Genomic DNA, 19,565 nt, shown 5'->3' on the forward strand with positions numbered 1-19,565 from the left:
AATGGTTTCAGCATTCGTCTCAGGGTCTGGCCATGCCATCTGTTTGACATCGCTTGGTTTCGCCAATGCCTTTTAAGTATTTTAAAGCATGGTCGGAACCGCAATGTGTCAGGAATACGCTCTCTTCTTCTGGCAGTGATTCCTTGTAGTTCGTTTGCTTCCAAGAACATCAGGAACCTGTCAATATATGATTCCCAGCATTTCTTCTGCTGGGTTGAACGGTGCGGTGGCGCAGTTGTTGTCGCCATCTCGTTGATTTTTCAGCTTCCGCTTACGCAGCTTACGGTCTTTGTTCCTTCAATCACCTTTGTCACCAGTGTTCTATCATCGGAACAAAGTAGAAGTAACTCTCGAGACCGGAGTTGAGTTCAGCTCTTTTATTTAACTGTTAGTAACTTCAATCTGAAGTCGAGCCGCTGCAGCCTTTATAGTGGCTGCTCGCGCTCGCAACCAATGGCATTTATTTAAACTCCCGCCGCTTTAGGCGGCCAACAGAACTGTTGTTATCTACCAATCGCTAGGCGGCAGTATCTTTCCATGCAGGAATGCAGTATTACGAGTATGCAAAACAAGTATACTACACCTTCCTTCCCCCCTCCTCTGATTTCACCTTCCTTCCTTTAATTCTGTATATTATGGTTCATTATTGTTAGCATTTATTAAAGAATGCTGTGGAGCTTAGAAGCTGTCAGCAAAAATAGCAGCAGCTGTTTGTGGCTGAAGCTATCTCAGGCTATTACACACACACACACACACACCTATTTTTTATTCCACTATCCCTGGGTCCTTGGGAAAGGAATGGCCTCTTTTCCCCATCCCCATCTTTAATAAACCCTAACCCCCTCACTGCCTTTTAGCTACTATTATCCTACCTTGCTTCCCTCTCCCTTAAAACAAGGCTAGGGAAGAAAGCTGGGAGGGGGAATCTAAGGGGGAGGGAAGAAGAGACCCAGGCAGATCCCTCTCTGAATAGGCTCCCACCCAGATTTCAACTGATTTCCTCTCCAATCCTCCAGCAAACACTTTTTGGACTCTGGAACACTGGGCCTTTATTTTTTCCATTTATTGGAGGGAATTGGATTAGTATTGGGTCTTCCCCCCTCCCCATGCCAAAAGGAAAGCCAGCTGGGCTTCTCCTCGTAAAAGCCCCTCCTGCCCTTTCCCCTGCTTCCTTCCCCCTATCCCCCATTTAATCCCACTTTGGGACAAAGGAATGTGCGCTTGAAACACATGTTGGGCTGATGTCAGAGCATGCCTTCTGACCCTCCGGCATTTGGCCCGTAACTCTGCATTCCTCCATGCCTGGCTTGCTGAGGAGGGGGGAGCAGCCCTGATGCCTCTGCTGCCCCCTGCCTTCCTCAAAGGCGTAGTGCATTTCAAAGGCAACAGCTCACATTGAAGGTGCCAAACAGTGTCCTGCTGCAAGAGCAGGGCCAGGCCTCTCCACCATCTGACTCACCAGTAGGGGCACTTCTGCTGGGCCAGCCATCACCCCCCTCTGGCTGGGCTTTTGTGCTTGGTGCTTGATGGGAGCATTTCCCCATGCTGCCCCCTTCTTTCTCTTAGCCTCACTGATGAAGGAGGAGGATAGCCAGGCTTGGGGGATGCCCCCCCACCCTACAAGATATGCCCTGCCATTCTCTCCCAGCCCTCTTTGCTGGTGGCAACAGCAAATTCTATGATGAAGGTGGAATCCTGTTGCTGCGCAAAGCAAGTACAAGGGCATTTTGCTCCCACACTAAGGTTCCAGCCATCACTACCGCCATGACAGAGCAACAGCTTTTTTATCCCTCTGCTGTGACAGGGCCACAGGGAGCTGCAACAGAGGGGTGAAAGAGCTGAATGGGTTGCATTGAGGCTCTGTGTTGTAATGAGCTTCAGGAGGAGGATAGGACCTCACCTCACCCATTGGGAAGCACGCGAGTGAAAAAGTTCACTCAATCAATTCCAACTTCATGAGATCTTTTTCTTTCACAAGAAATTAGAATTGATTGAGTGAAATGCGATGGAAAAACGTGATTGGAGCTGAGCTGGGGTGACTGCATGTGTACCCATAGAGAGGGCTCTGCGTGTTATGTCTGGCATGCATGCCATAGGTTCACCATTACAGGTGTATCTGGTTCATTTGAGGGTAACTCAGGCATAGCATTAAATTCTTGCCTGTGGCCACTCTGAAAGGGGTAAAACCTGTGCTAGCATGAACTGCATTATTATAGACTACTTCTGCAAAAGACTGTAGTTCAGTCCAGTTGTCCTGCTGGTAATTAATAAAACAGTGCAGGTACTGTTCCAGAACTGAGTTTATTCATTCCGTGGCCCCATTTTTCTGTTGATGATGACTAGGACGAAATCCCTGCTTGGTCCCAAGTTGATTCAAAAAAGCTTTCCAGACCTTGGACCTGAATTGGACCCCTCTGTCCAAATTATACATCATGGGGCCCCATGCTTACAGTAAATGTGGACCAAAAATAGTTTAGCCAAGGCTTTATCTGTAGAGATCTTTTGGTATGAGATGAAATGAACCTGTTTTGAGAAATGGTGTGTGACAACCCAGATCACTGTGTTTCCAGAACTCTCAGGCAATTGAACAATTAAATCCATGGAGATCTCTCTCTATAGTGCTGAAGGCCACCAGCTGCAGTAGACAGGGCTTTTTTCCCTGCCTGCATTTAGCGGCAATGCAAATGAGGCAACTTGCTATATAACTTTCTATGTCCTTTTTTAATTAGAGCCACCAGAATTGTCATTTCAGTAAATGTAATGTTTTTATAAAACCAAAGTTACCAGTTAATTTGGAGTCATGGCAACTTTGCATAGTTCTCAGCCTTTCCCTAGCTGGGACATACAGCTTATTTCCAACCCAAGCTAACCCCTCTTTTATTATGCAAATATGTTTATTGGCACTAAACCATTCATCTGTTTCTAAGTCTTTTTTTGAAATCTGTGGTGGTGACATTGTCTAAGGTGGAGAGGTCATTCTTCGCCTGAGAGCATGTGATGACCTTACCTGTTAAGTGGGAGGTTGGGATCATGGGCTTAATTACTTCTGCCTTGACACTGTTGTATTGTGGTAGTCTGGACAAGGTATTTTCCAAAAAGTTTTTCCCTCCTGGTAAATACTTCAAAGTGAAATTAAAGTGTTGGAAGTACTGTGCCCACTGGACTTGTTTGAAGACATTTTCCATGGGGTTTTGAGTGCTTCCAAGTTCTTATGGTCGGTCCATACTTGGAAAGATATTTTACTTCCTTCCAAGAAATGTCTCCAAGGTAGGAGTGCCCACCTAACTGCAAAAGCCGCCTTTCCCCATATTGCCCATCTCTGTTCAGTTTCAGTTAACTTCCTAGAAGTGTATGCACATGGTTGTAATTTGCCTTCTTCATTCTCTTGGAGTAAAACTGCACTGACTGACACATCACTGGTATCAGCCTGGATGGTTTCTCTGGGTCTGGGTGTTTTAATATAGGTTCAGCCAAAAAGAGTTTTTTTTAGTTTTTCAAATGCTGCTTGGCAGTCCATAGTCCAATTTAGTGGTTGGCTAGGTTTCAGTTTATCTATCCCCTTGGTTTTTAGCAGATTTGTAATTGACAATCCTATTTGGGCAAAAGAGAGGATAAACTGCCTATAAAAATTAGTGAACCCCAGGAAGCTCTGCAATTGTTTGCGAGTACAGGGGGTTTCCCACTCAAGGACTGCTCTGACTTTTGCGGGGTCCATTTCCAGCCCTGGTGAGAGTTTCTGTACCCTAGGAAATCTATCTTATCTTGGTGAAAATCACATTTGGAAGGTTTGGCAAACAACTCAGCTGCCCTTAATTTATTCAAAACCTCCCACACCAATTTAACATGTTGAGTCTTAGTTTCAGTATAAATCAATATATCATCAAGATAAACCAAAACTCCCTTATACAAGTGCTCAGGCAGCACCTCATTAATTAGCTGCATGAAAATTGCAGGAGCCCCTTGGAGTCCAAATGGCAAAACTTTTAACTGAAAACATCCTAATAGACAATTAAACACCGTCTCTCAGATCCTGATCCAGTAATAAGTCTCCTGCAAGTCTAGTTTAGAAAAAATTCTCCCCTTCACCAGATGGGCCAGCATGTCCTTCATTAAGGGGAGGGGATAAAGATTTTCCTTGAAAATAGCATTTAAATTCCTATAATCAAGGATGGGATCCACACATAAATGTAATGAGACCATTCTTCTCCCAGAATAGGATGGGACAGCCACTTTGGGTTTTGCCGGTTTGATGAACCCACACTCAAGGTTTTTGTCTATGAATTGCCACAATTCATCCAGTTCCCGGGGAATATTAATGTAATAGTTAGTATAATAATATAATAAGTTAGTGTAATAATATAGTGTAATAATTTGTCTAATAGTATTAGTGTATTAATATCAGTTTTTTCCTGAACGCCATCACTCTGCTAAACAAATAATTCTCTCAACTATGCCAAACTATTAAATCTACATTACTATTACTATTATTATTAATCCTCCCATCCTTCCTTTCATCCATCTCCTCCCACTTATGACTATATGGCTGTAACCTTGTTGCTTGTATCCTAACAATTTTTATTAACTGTTTCCTAGTATGATTTGATTTCTTATTGTGCCCTACGACTATTATTAAGTGTTGTACCTTATGATGCTTGACGCTTGACTCTTGACTCTTTCTTTTATGTACACTGAGAGCATATGCACCAAGAAAAATTCCTTGTGTGTCCAATCACACTTGGCCAATAAAGAATTCTATTCTATTCTATTCTATTCTATTCTATTCTATTCTATTCTATTCTATTCTAGTTTTGGCTTAGGTAGTTTGGCCCTTGGTAAAATCCTGATGGCACAATCCATAGGCCTATTGGGGGGGAGTTCATCTGAGGCCACTTCCTTGAAAACATCCATAAAATCCCAGTATTCCCTGGGGATGCCCGGTAGGGGTCCATTCACCGCAGCTGCAGCTACTTCCTCACTCTGCAATATTTTAGTCTGGTGGGGTTCCTCATTCCAAATTAATTCATGATTAGGGAATTGGAGGGTCCCCTCTGTCCAGTCCACCCTTGGGTTCCACTTCTTTAACCAGATTAGCCTCAGAATTAGAGCCCAGTCCATCCCTGGTGACACAATGAAAGCAATGATTTCAGAGTCATTTACCATTGTTAGTTCAAGTGGTTCAGTGGTAAACATGGCTGGGGCACCCCCTGCAATGGGCCCATCAAGTTGGAAGAATGAGACTGGGATTTTCAATGGCCTTAGTTGAATGCCCAATTCCCTGACCAGTTAGGTTTATTAGGTTTCTCGTGCACCCCAAATCTAACAATGCCTTAAGTCTCTCTTTTCTCCCTGTTAGTGGAATTAAGTTTTGTAGGGGTTGTAAAGGGTTTGACAACCCCACTCACCAAAAGGTCTTCATAGTTGCTGTCCAACTGATTGGGTTCCTCCACCAGAGGGGTCAGAGTTCCTTGCACTGTAAATGATTCCCACAGGAACTCAATGACTGTATGGGCAATATCTTTGGATTGCAGTGATGGCCTTGAGGTTTCTGTCTGACCTGCTTCTCTCCCTTTCAGGTGGACATTCTCACATGGCAGTCATTTGTGCAGTGATCTTCATTCCCGCAATGGAAATAGGCAGCTGAGTGCTGCGGGGCAGAGTGAGGTTTGGTTTCCTCTCTTCTTCCTTCTGGTGGGGATCTCTTCCAGGAGTGATTTGCACAGTACTTCCTCAGCCAAGACACACCAGCTGTGCAGGTGGATTGGGGTTCCACGGGCAATGCAGGCATTGTACAGGTTATCGTTTAAGCCATCTTTGAACCAACTCACAAGTATTTCCTCTGGCCAATCTACATGGCAAGTCAGATATGAAACTCTTCGATGTACTTGGTGACTGGACAGTGTCCCTGTCTGATATATCTTATGTGGTCTCTAGTCTTGTGGACCACTAGGTGGTCCTCAAATCTCCATATCAGGGCTGTCATGAAACGGTTGAAATTATGGAGCTCTGGTGCATCTGCATTATGGAGGCTCACCATCCAACATGCAGCTGATCTTTCCAGAACCAGGGTGACATCCCTGAGTTTGGTGCCTTCTGTAGGGAGATCCCTTCCATACTCCTGCATGTAGGTGAGGAAAAATCCCAGTTGCTGGGGAATCCCATCAAATTTGATGCCAAGAGGGTTCTAAGGGTGGAAGCCTCCTCTCGTGGTGTTGCTTTGCATTGAGATGTCTCCTGAGCAGATCTTCCATGGTGGGAATGGGTTCATCAGTAGTTCTCACAGTTTCAGCCAAAGGCCTTGAGGTTGGGATTTTTTTTTGTTCATCGGTAGTCTCCTTTTGTACTCCTAACTGGCCTGCAGCAAAGCCTGGGTGTCCTGGATCTGCATGCCATGGATGGCCTCCCTCATGAGGTTCATGGCTTCCCTCAGGAGTAGGTTGGGCCTCCCTCATGAGGTTCATGGCTTCCCTCAGGAGTAGGTTGGGCCAGTCTGAAGCTCCTTCCAGTTCATCATTGTCATAAAGGTCTCCCATCTCCTGCTTCCAACCAGGTCATTGGCTCTCATGGGTGATGGTGACATCTTTGGTTCTGCCATCCCAGGCTTCCATCTTCCCAACATTGATGGACCAGCTCGGCTTGGCAGCGGTGCTTGAGGCAATGTTCTCCTTGACCCAGGCATTGAGGGCCTCAATTGAAATTTTGGGGGTGGGGTTGTCCCCCAGTCTTCAGCCTCTTCGTGGTCACTGCCCTGGGCAGACATGGCATGCACATGAGAGGGCTGTTACCTCTCCAGGTTGGCCAAATCTAGGCAAGAACTGAAGCTTCTCACTTAAAACCAGCTATTTAAACCAATGCTAACTAAACCTATCCCACACTACATCATTGCAGGGAAACAAACAGAAACTTCATGTAGAGATTAATGCAAGAAACAGAAACTTCATATACAGATTACTTCATTCCTCCCCACTTCCTCCCACCAAAATACCAGCGTCCCTGTAGAAATATCTGGGACCTGACAGAGGCAGTGCTTTCTGGGAAGGCATACCAGTCTAGTAATTCCTCATTTTCCCTTCTCCCACCAATTAAGGGGGCAGGCAGGCTACTATACTTGGTAGTCTAGCTCACCCCAAGAAGGCAGAGAGGCCCCTGTGCCAAAAGGGTCTTGCCTGGGTCTCATGGCTGCTGCTTTAGCCACAATGAACATGTTATGTTGGCAAGGGAGCTATTGGGGAGGGGGCAGAGGAATCAAGCCCAGAGGAGAAGCACCCTTTCATTCTTGTCTGTTCTGGCACTGAGTAGCAGTGGAGGGAGAGCAAAAGGAGCCCACACTGGTTGAGGGCCTTGGCCGGGGAAAGTCCCAAGTATGCAGGAAGTTGCTGCTGAGAGGTGCCTATTTCTAGGTTCTGGAGTAGACATAAATCTGCTCCTTTGCCTCTCTAAGGAGGCCCAGCTCTTGGGCTGAGTCCCTTGCACCCACGCAAAACAAGGAGAGGCAATGACTACCCTGGCTTGTTCTACTTGTTCATTGTAAATTCCTTGGGATTGAGAAGAATTGCTGCAAAACTGAGTTTCCTGAAGTGGATTACTAGACTCCTAAACAATTTACAAAACAATCTAATAAAAAGAACAATCAATCAGAAGAGCAATGTGCAAACAAAAGCAAATAAAACACCCCCAGGAGAAAAACAAATTAAAGTTTAATTTGTGTTTCAAGGACTGCTAAATTGGCAAAATGGACTGCTAAATTGGCCACACCTACCCAGTCACATGACCACCTAGCCATGCCCATCCAGCTGGTCTGCCCCTCCCCCAACAGTTTGAGGGACAGTGAATTGGCCCTCCGTTTAAAAAGTTTGAGGACTCCTGATCTGGTGTGACTGTGATGAGATAATCCCAGGTGCCTTAAAATTTCCTGAGGAGACATTCTTGAGCTATATACTCTATCATTTGTTCTGGTGCATCACAGTCACATTTAGCATTTAAAGAGTTTTGCCCTAATTCTGGCATTGTCTGTCTAGATTCTATTCAGATGGCTCCACGTGTCAACTAAAAGACATGTGGTCTTTTTAGCTGCCAGAAAAAGGGAGTGGAGGAAAATAGTGCATTCCTTAAATGCCTAATCACCTTGGCAGTCCAAAGTTGTTGGAGTGCAAGGATATTACTCTTAGGGATGGATGTGTCCCATTGGAGATTACACATCCAGGAGCTGCGGGGGAGAGACCAGGGTCAAGGGGAAATGAATGATGTATTTTAGTATCGGCTACATCCAGCTAACACCAACATGGCCACTTCTAATAAATCCATTTTCTTTTCTCTGAGATGCAGCTAGAAATTTATGATTTGAACGGGAGTGGATTTGTGGGAATCCTGACACCCCGTTTTTCAGGGCAACTGCATTCTAGGGATTTGTTTTATTGGATATGTGTGATCTGTTTGATTATGGTTATTAAAAGTCACCCATCTTAACCACCATTCATCATGTAGCAGGGGTGTCAAACTCAAGGCCTGGTGGCCGGATCCCCTACTGGAAATAGCAAAGCACTAGCCCGTGGTGGCTCTGCCAACAAAAACTGAACCCATGAGCTGCACATGCTCTGTTTTTGCTGGCAGAGGACTGTAGGAGGCCGTTGCATCCAAAAACGGAGCTCGGGAACCCATTTTTGGTGGCAGAGTGCTTGGGCCACCACAGCCCCTTGCCAACACAAGTGATGTCATGCTGGCCATGCCCATCCTGACTCCCTGAGGTCAAACACAACTGATGCAGCCCTCAATGAAATCGAGTTTGACATCCCTGATATAGACTGTAAGACTGTGATATGTTATTCAAAATTGGTTTCCTAGGTTTAAGCCTGCTGAGAGATGGTCTAATATTTTATATGCTGGAAGATTTCTAAGAGTCAATGAGGTGTTTATGTTATTCCACTCTCACACTGTCGTTTATCATCTGAAATCAGAAAGGGCAATGTTACAAAGAACATGCAGCCCAGAGGTGTTATTCAGCAGTTCTGACCAGTTCTGGAGAACTGGTAGCAGAAATTTTCAGTAGTTCGTAGTTCAGTAGTTCAGTAGTGCATACATACTTCAGACCAAAATTATTAGGAATTCTATGAACTGAAACATATAACATTCTAAGGATGAGCCTACATTATGTTTCTCAACTGGGTTGTTATGATCAATGTTTTGTGTTGACATCCACAATCACCTTATGTTAGTTAATTGGAATAGCAGACTGAAGAAGGATCTCAATGTTAATTCTGAAGGAAAAAAAACACCTAGATTGACAATAGGAAAAGGGCACTTTTCCTAAACTTCTGTGGCCCAGAGATCTTTGAGACAGCCAGGGCTCTCCTAACTCCACTGACTGTTCAGTCTGGCCGATGGGACCTGCTGCAGAGCAAGTTACAGATTCACTATGCACCCAACCCTTCATGAATCACATGTTGGCACACCTTCCATCATTGGAATCAGGCTGAAGGTGAATCCATCAACAAATATGTTGCTGCCCTTTGAAAGGCAGCCCTGTATTGTGAGTTAAGGGACTTAGATGAGCAAATGAGGACGGTATGTCTATTGCCTCAAATCTGCCAAGGGGAGGAATGTGACTACAGAAAAGAGGCAACCAGCATGTGATTGTTGTGGCGACAACCACCCACGAATGGTATGTAAGTTCAAGAATGCCATCTGTCAAAGATGTGAAAAGAAAGGACATTTGGCCAATGTTTGTTGCACAAACCAACCAACAGCTACCACTGTGAGCCCAGAAACCTGCCCCAAAAGAATACTGAAAAGACAACAGAGTCATGTAGAGGACTGCTTCACCATCTTCAGAGGCACCTGCAAGGCCGAAGCAATCATAGGTCAAGCTAGCCTCTCCTCTTGCAAGAAGGCCCATGTCACCATCCTGATTGAGGGTCCCCTTGCTGCATGGAGATGGACATGGGATCTTCAATGACCATCATCTCTTGGAGTACACTAAAGAGATTGGTGCCAAAAATCTCCAAAAGACAGTTGGATTTTCACCATATTCATCTCTGAGACAACCAGGGGAATAACATTCCTGGGGGGGCGTGCTGCAGCAGAGTGGGGAGAGAAGAGCAAGCTCTGCTCTCTCATCCCCAATTTGCACATTCAGAGGCTCCAGTGAGGGGAGCGTAGACCCTGGAGGAGAAGCCTGAGGAGAAGTTTGATGGTGGCAACAGTCGGCAGCTTCGAGGGAAACCCCATTTGCTCCGACGTGTGAGAGATCGGCCATCTCAATGGCAGACCAAAACCTCAGCGCTCTCACTCAATGAGGAAGATACTAGAGTATGAATAGCATTTTTGACATCAAACAGCAGATCGGACTGGAAAGTGAAGAAGGTGGAAAGTCAAAGTCGAGGAGAGAAACGACACAGGGAGATGGCAGAACTATGAGTCTTAAAATAGCGGATGAAAGTCCGAGTGGAAATGGCAATCCGGCAGTGACAGCAAGGAACTTTTAAGACAGAAATTGATGCTGATTTATTTGATTAAAGATTGACTGGGGTTTTGGACTTGTTCTGATCAATTTGGAGTTGATTAAGACTGATTGCTTAGAAATTTGGAGTCTAATCTGATGGACTTGTGACTGTAAATGAAGAACGGTGGGAAGAAGGAAGAGACAGGACTGAACTTAAGAACAGAAGTGACATTTTGAGACTGTACAGAGAGTAGAGAAGCTGATGCAATAGACTGTCACTAAACGAAACGTGAATGGACAGTGAAGGGAAAGTGGATGAATAATACTGGACTTTTTTTTACAGAATACAATTAATGAAATAACATTTTAATTAAGGTTTGACTGAATTTATTAAAGCCTAAAAACTTAAATGATATGAAATTGTGAGAAGATTGATGAATTATTATCTTGATGATTATTGATTGATTGATTATTATTAGCTAATGAAATAAGTAAGGTTATATAAATAAGAAGTGGAATCTAGATCTGTTTAACTCTATATTTCAATATCTACTACTTGCTTAAAAGAAATTGAGCTTTATAGTCAAGGATAAAGAATATAGTTGATACAATATAATATAATATAGCTGAATAAGGATAATTTATAGTAATCATACTTTATTTTATTCTATCACACTTTTTCTTTCTCTTCCCCCCCTATTTTGATATCATCTTTCCTGCCCCTTTCTTTCTTTCCTTCTTTCTTCCTCCTCTTTTCTAATATTGGTGACCTATTTAGCCCTTAGTTTTCATATAAGATTGAATCAGCTTTGAATAACATAGGCATATAATACTATAAGTTGGATCTGTGAAAAGATATATTTCAAGGGAAATTACTGAATAGAATTGACAATGAAGAGAAAATTAAACAGTGAATGTTTAATTCACTGTTTAATGGGAGTAAAGTGGGAAGAAATTTATAACAAAGTTAGGAATATGACCAGTATTATGACAACAACCTTGAAAGGGAAAAAACTCATTTCGGGTTTATCATGTCTATCACATCTCCAGCGGGTCAAAAAATAATAGAAGGAATGTTGAACACGGAAAAAGCAAGTAACACAGCTAACATGCAGACTATGCAAGCAACATATCAGCCATACAGGAAACAATGATCAAAATGCAGGAGACAATGGTAAATAATCATACAGATCTGAAGACAGAAATGGGAGAAATGAAGGGTAACATCCAAAAATTGGATGAGAAGATAGGAACGATTCACAGATGATAGAGAAGAATGAACAAAAAATAAAGAATATAGAAATCAAAGCTGAACAAACAGATAAGAGACTGGAAGGGATGAATAGAAAGGTAAAAGAGATGAACAGAGACTTGGAAGATTCAATCATCCACCTTGAAATGGAATGTGTAGCATTTTATCTAAGGTTCCAAAACATACCAGAATCTAAGGATGAAGATCTAGGAGCCATAATGTCCCAACTAATAGCAGAGGCATTGCAAAGGGACCAACAGGAAATAGTGAAAGAATTAGATGAAGTCTTTCGAATCCATACAAATTACACCAGATGAATCAAGCTGCCAAGGGAGGTCCATATTAGGTTCACCAGGAAAAACGTAAGGGATATTGTATATAGAATTACAAAGGACGAGCTGATGGTATATAAAGAAAAAGAGATCACGACCTTGATACAAATCCTGAGGTTGGTGAAAGCTAAGGAAGGATTACAGATCTCTGGCGATACTCCTGAATAAATGAAATATCTGGTTCCGATGGCTGGTTCCTGAGGGAATGCTGGTGACGTGGCAAGAAAGAAGAGTAAAAATTGATAGCATTGAAAAAGCACAAGAATTCTATAACCAGTTGATAGAAATGGAGAAGGAGGGGAGCAGCAAAGAAGAGTTGGAAAGTAAGAGTCAGGAGGACCAACAAGAAGACCAACAACAAGGAACATGGGAAATGGATCAAGAAGAGAGAAGTAAAGAAGAGAGAGAATACCCAAGGAGAGAAGGACTAAGAGTAAGACCCCAAAGAGAATCAAGAACCAACAGAAGATTTAGGTAGACCCAGAATTGATAATGGAAGAAGAAATCAAACTACTGTCAATAAACATCAATGGATTGAACTCCCAGATTAAGAGAAAATAAATATTAACTAAATTAACTAAACAAAACACTGACATTATATGCCTACAGGAGGTGCATATCCAAAAACAACACAGAAAATATTTAGACTACCCCAAGTAAGGTGTATTATTCACAGCATTGGCAGACTAAAAGAAAAGGGAGGTAGCAATTTATGTAAAAAAATGGATAAATGCAAAACAAATTTATGCAGATGAACAAGGCAGAATTTTATTGATACAAATTAATTTGCACCAAAAACAATTAATACTGGTGGAGATATATGTCCCTAATGATAATCAGAAGAAGTTCTATAAGAGATTACATGATAAAATAATTAGTGTAGGTGAAGAAAATATTTGCTTAATAGGGGACCTCAATGCCATTGTAGATGTAAAAAAGGATTATGTTAGTATGGAAAAGATTAAGAAGAAAAAAAAGAATTCTACCAAAAACTTTCTTTGATTTAACGGTAGAGACCAACTTGGAAGATATATAGAGGAAGAGAAACCCAAATGAGAAGAAATTTAAATTTTATTCCAGTCCACAAAAATCCTGGTTCAGAATTGACATGGCGTGGGTGAATGGGGCAATTGAGAAAGATATTAGTGAAGTAGAAATAATTCCCAATATATGGGCCGACCATAGCCCAGTGAAAATTACATGGAGAGGACAACAACAACAAAAAAAAAGGAGATGGATACTAAACCCACAAATAACAAAAGAAAATAATATATTCAAAGAATTAAGGATGAATTAGAAATATTTTTAAGGTTAATTTAAAACAACACACTAGTTTACAAAATCTATGGGACACCACAAAGGCTTTCGTGAGAGGTATATCAATAGCTTACATAGCTAAGAAAAACAAAGAAAAATGGAAGAAACAGAAGGAATTACAAGAAAGGATGAAAAAATTTGAACATGAGCTTCAAAAAGATCCAAAATATATGGAAGCTAAGAAAGAAATAGGGATGATTATAGATAAATTAAATCTGATAGCTACAGAGGAAAATGCACACAATTTAAAAATGGTTAAACACAATTTTTTTGAATCAGCAAATAAGCCAGGAAGGTGATTGTCCCATAAATTAAAGATAAAGAAAAAAGATTAATCCAGCAATTTAAGGATGAGGAAGGGAAAGTATACCATCAGATGGAGGAGAAAAAGAAAATTGTGCAAAGGTATTTTGACGAGCTCTATAAGCAAGAAGAAATTATGGAAGAAAACATTAGACATTATCTGGAGGGAAACGGTCTGAGCCCAATCTCTGAAGAAAAAAGGGAAATACTCAGTAAAGAAATAACATTGGTAGAGCTACAAAAGGTGATACAAAAACAACAAAACAACAAAATGCCAGGTCCGGATGGTTTACCCAGAGAATTATATAAAAATCTATCTGAAATATTCAAACCAATGCTATTAGAATTATATAGCGAGGCATTAATGGAAGCTAGACTCCCGAGGTCCTGGTCCGAGACATACAACTCTTTAATTTCAAAAGATGACACCAGTCAACAACTAATCTCGAACTATAGGCCAATCTCGTTGCTAAATATGGATTATAAGGTATTCATGATAATATTGGGAGAAAGAATGAAACAGATTCTGAGTGAAATTATACATACAGACCAGAATGGTTTCCTGCCAAATAGACAAATCAAAAACAATATTAGAATAGTACTAATATTGAATATTATGAAGCCCACCCAGAAAAACAGGCAGCCTTAATTTTCCTAGATGCGCAAAAGGCATTTGATAATCTCAATTGGCAATTCATGTTATACCAAATTAAAAAATTGAATTTTGGCACCAACATAGAAAAAACATTACAAGAAATATACTCAAATCAGAAAAGCGAGTGTATTATTAAATGGAGACTGCATGGAAGACTTTGAAATTGCGAAAGGAGTGAGACAAGGGTGTCCACTATCGCCTCTGCTATTTTTCTTGTCTTTAGAAGTGTTACTAGCTGCAACCAGACAAAACCCAGAGATTCAAGGGATCAAAATCAGAAATTAGGAATATAAAGTTCAGGCATTTGCCGATGATTTGGTATTTATAGTGAAAGACCCAATGAATACAGGACCAATATTGTTGTAACAGATAGGAAAATTTGGGGAAGTGGCAGGATTCAAAATAAATAAAAATAAAAATAAGATGATAGTTAAAAACTGTATAACAAAGCAGAAAGCAGAATTAGAAAACATAATGGGACTGCAGATAGCAAAAAAGGTGAAATACCTGGGAATTTGGTTATCACCCAGATGTTCATCATTAAAAGAGGACAATTATGTTAAATTGATTAAACAAATCAGGTAAGAATTGGAATTATGGGTGAAATTGAAACTGTCTCTATTAGGAAGAATAGCCGCACTGAAAATGAATACTTACCAAAACTAATATACCTATTTCAAATGATCCCAATCAAATTAGGGAAACCCTTCTTTACAGAATTAAACAAAATGACATCTAAGGTTGTCTGGTTGGGCAAGAGGCCATGTATCAAAATGAAACTATTATAAGATAACAGAAGCAGAGGTGGTCTTAGACTACCAGAGTGGGAGCTCTACTACCAAATAGCGGTGTTGAATTGGGTCAAAGATTGGGTCAAATTAAGAGACAAGAGAATCTTAACACTAGAAGGACATGACCTTCTGATAGGTTGGCACGCATTTTTGTGGGAAAACAAAAGTAATATATATACCTATTTTAACCAACATTTAATAAGGGATTCATTGATTACAGCAAGAAACTCAAAAGTAAACATTATATGGAAATCCCAAGATGGCTGTCAACTATGGAGGCCATAATCCATCCAAATAGATTAGACTTAAGGAAAATGGTAAGCTACAAGGAATTATTAGATAGTCAAGGAAAATTAAAATCAAATCAAGAATTAAAGGAAAATGGAATTATAATCGATTGGTGGACATATTTGCAAATCCAAAATAAATATAAAAAAGATTCAAAAGATTTTGGCTTTGACAAAGGGCACCAATTAGATGAAATCTTAATGGGGCTGGAACAAAAATTTATAACCAAAATATATAGATATTTATTAGACTTCAAAATGGAAGAGTAAACAGTGAAAGGTACAATGATTGCATAGGCACAGAATTTTGGATATAACATAGAATTAGGGGAATGGGAGAAAATATGGAACGCAAATTATAAGCTAACTATATCCTCAGTTTACAAAGAAAATATGTACAAAATGTTTTATAGATGGTATTTAGCCCCAACAAGATTAGCAAAAATCTACCCCAACACAAGCCCCAAATGTTGGAAATGCAAAAAAGTTGATGGTACATTTTACCACATGTGGTGGTAATGCCCTGAGACCAGGACATTCTGGATCCAAATTAAAAACTGGCTACAAGAGATTACTGGTTACCAGATTGAGTTCAGACCGGAAATCTTTCTCCTAGGAATCATTAAAGATCAAATACCAAAAGAAGTAAAATACCTATTGCTGCATATTACAACAGCTGCCAGAATAGCTTTTGCACAAGTATGGAAAACTCCTAATGTCCCTAATGAAGAATTGTGATACTTCTCCATTTGGTGTCCCCACCATTTGAAGCCAACAATTCCCAGATGGAAAAGAGGTCCCAATCACTTTCTTCTCATTGACCTTGTCATCGCTGAATGAAACTTCAGCCAGCTGAACAAGGAAGCTTTGGATGTGGTCACAGGAATCAAATGCTTCTATGAATGCCTTTATGGCAAACCATTTGACCTTGTGACTGATCACAAGCCACTAGTGGGCCTGTTTGCCGGGGACCATCAAATGTCACAAGTTTTGTCCCCTCTCATGCTGCACTGAACTGTGTTCCTAGCTGCATACAGCTACCACCTCTGCATTGGCCAGATAAGATCCTTAGCCATGCTGATGCCCTCAGCCCACTCCTGACTGTTGTGGAGGATCTGATTCCAGTATCATCAGTTTTATTAATTGACAACCTGGTATCTGGTCCCATTACAGCATTGGAGATTGCTCCACACTCCGCCAAGGATCATGTCATCGTCCAAGTGCTCAACTGGGTATGAAGGGGGTGGCCAAAGGGGCCAGTCAGCATAGAATTTCTTCCCTGCCACACTCGGCAACATGAGCTGTCCATTGAATGGGGCTGCCTACTCTGGGGGAGTCATGAGGTGGTACCCTAGAGCCTGTGGTGGCCAGTTTTGAAAGCTCTTCATGTAGCCCCCCCAAGCATCATGCTGATTAAGGCACTTGCCTGCAGTTATGTCTGGTGGCCCAACTTAGACAAGGCCATTGCTGATTGGGTCTCATCTTGTCAGCCTTGCCAAGAGTCAAGGCCAGCCCCACATCTGCTCCAGCATGCGAGTGGGAAGCACCCAGGTTGAGGGTGAACCTTGGTTGAGGGTGAATATTGACTTTGTGGGGCCATTCTATGGACAGACTTTTATGGTGGTTATGGATGCATATTAAAAATGGCTTGAAGTGGTACTCATGACATCGACCACCTTGGATGCTGTGATCAAAGCCCTTAAAAGGCTGTTTGCAACCCACAGACTGCCAGACACCCTTGTTTCAGACAATGGGCCACAGCTCACACCAAGCCAGTTCAAGATGTTCCTGGTGGGTCATGGCATTTGTCATGCCCTGATTGCACCATTCTACCCTGCTAGCAACAGGCAGGGTGAGCGGATGGTCCAATCAGAAAAGGAAGCACTAGCAAGGATGGGCCTGGGGGACTGGCAAACAAGGATAGATGAGTACCTCCTGGTCCAGCACATCCACCAAACTCCACCACCAACAGGAGTCTAGGCAAACTCCTAATGGGTTGCCACCTGTGGACTGACTTGGACCAGCTTCACTCAGATTACTCCTTGGAGATCCCTGTAGACTCAACCAGCTCGTTCCAATCATTCTCACCAGGCAACCTTGTCTATGCCCACAACTACACCAGGGGCCCTTCCTGGATTCCTGCCCAGGTAGTAGACATTACTGGGCTGCGTTCTTACAGAGTGATACTCAATTGATGTGGCATCGCCACATCAATAAATTGCATGGCACCTCAAAACCTCCATCTGCCACCAGCCAGAATGAACTCCACTAGAGACAACCTCAGCTAAGGATACACCAGCTTAGCCACCACAAACAACAGTACTGACAAGGGACTGTGGTGAGTCACAAATGCCTGCTAACTCAGTTCCTCTTGTGTTAGAAGCACCAGTGATCAACCTCTTGTTGCTGCCGCAAGCTGTACCTGAAGCAGCGTCAGCCACTCCACCTAGTCAAGGCTCCAAAGCTATGGGTCTTGAGATGGAACCTCATAGGTTGGGATGGACACATTGCTGCCCTGCCTACCTAAAGGACTACATATGTTAAATTGTTATTTTGATCACCATAATGCTCCATCTTGGTGGGGAGGGGTGTTATGTATTATACATAGTGTATAGTTGTCAGTGATTTCAGCAAAGTCATTGGCTTCAAGGAAGCAGTCGAAACAAGCAAGGTAAGAATCCCATGTCTCAGATGCTGGGTTGTATGGAGCAAAAGGCAGTAGTGCAGCCATTTCCCAAGAGACTGGTGTGAACCCCATGCAATCTGGGTTGAGGCATTTATGGTCAATGAAATGGTAGCAACTGTGGATCAGCTCTGGTGATTTAGCTCTGAGGTCAGCTTGCAGTGATCAACTCTTTGCAGCTTCAGCTTCCATTTGATCCCACCTTCGTCACCAGTGTTACATTCTGGGCAAAGAATGGAGGTGAGGCCAGAGTGATTTCTAACAGCTCTTTATTCAATACTGCCTGTGATGCAACTGAACTCCCTTACTGACATAGCTCCTTTTATAGGAAACTGATCAGCCAAACAACCAATCAGGAGAAAGTATTTTCCTATTCCAACAGAGGACCAGAATGAGAACTTCAACTGACAAGTATATACTATATACAATAAATACATCCTCCAAATTTGTATAAGAGATCTATATCAGTTGTTTAAGCAAAGATCTGTGTCCAAATATTACTGAAAATATAAAGGAGAGGGATTGTTTTTATATAAGAAATTGATATGTGTTCTGAATGAAAAGTAGCATATTCTGAGGTAAGGCCTGCCAATAATAATTTTTTTGAAAAACATTAATACTGTCATTTCTGACCTTCAGAACTGAAACTCTGCACTGGCCAAGTATTTTTAATATTTCTGTCAGGTATAACATGTAGGACAAAGAAGAGAAGGAGCAAAGCTAGAAGTACTCTTATATTAGGGTGCGGGCCTTTTAAAAAAAAATTAAATTAAATCCCGCTCAGATGTTCTGCTTATATGTACCAGTAGTTAAAGTCTGAGAATGTTTGTATCATTCTGCCCTTATTTATTATTTGGGTAGAATTTACAAAAGAACAATAGTTAGTGAATTGGGTGAAAACACTCACCAGTTGGTTTTGGTAGGCAGTAACAGCTGTAAACACTGTCTCTGGGAATATAAATGTCCTGAATTCTTCAGATTTCAAGTTAAGCAAGGAGGCTGTGTGATCTTTCTTTTTGATGATATGCACTCTAGGTTGATATTTGTGCATTGAATTTAATATTATCTAGTGACAATAAGGAGAGAAAGCACAATCAGAATCATTTTCAGTCGCCAAATTATATTATCTCATCCATCAAAACTGCTATACCAGAAGGACAAAAAAGGATATGCCAGAATCTTGGCTAGTATCAGAAAAAATCATAGATCATTTGAGTCCTGGTCTTAGTCTTAGGCTACTGTACGCCAGTTGTCACAAATTAATTCCACTCCATGAGGTTCAGTAAGAGAAGGATGCTAAAGATTTTAAAATGTAGACAGATAAAAGCCAACATGGTTTTCTTCCTTAGTTTTTGTCACTCAATCAGATTCCCAGAAGGGTTTTGAAAGTCTCAGAGGTACTAGTGCCAGATAGCTTCAAAACAAAGAATAAGACTATTTATACTTAAATTCCCATTTAAATAAATAACAAGGCAAATTACATTTCTTCGTATTCAGTCTTGATGTAGCC

The 19,565-nt window shown here is 41.6% G+C and overlaps 1 protein-coding gene across 1 annotated transcript in view; it reads right to left on the reverse strand.

Annotated features, from left to right (window-relative positions):
- Positions 1 to 19,565, reverse strand: part of TBX20 (T-box transcription factor 20) — an 82,838-nt gene that overhangs the window by 20,608 nt on the left and 42,665 nt on the right. The window contains exon 7 of the mRNA XM_087947322.1: positions 18,963 to 19,121. Within this exon, the coding sequence (XP_087803448.1) occupies positions 18,963 to 19,121 (159 nt within the window). The remainder of the gene's footprint in view (positions 1 to 18,962; positions 19,122 to 19,565) is intronic.

The sequence above is a fragment of the Notechis scutatus genome, chromosome Z (assembly GCF_049901735.1).
Source record: "Notechis scutatus isolate UNSWTSFEM ecotype Mainland chromosome Z, rNotScu1.2, whole genome shotgun sequence".
Classification (NCBI taxonomy): domain Eukaryota; kingdom Metazoa; phylum Chordata; class Lepidosauria; order Squamata; family Elapidae; genus Notechis; species Notechis scutatus.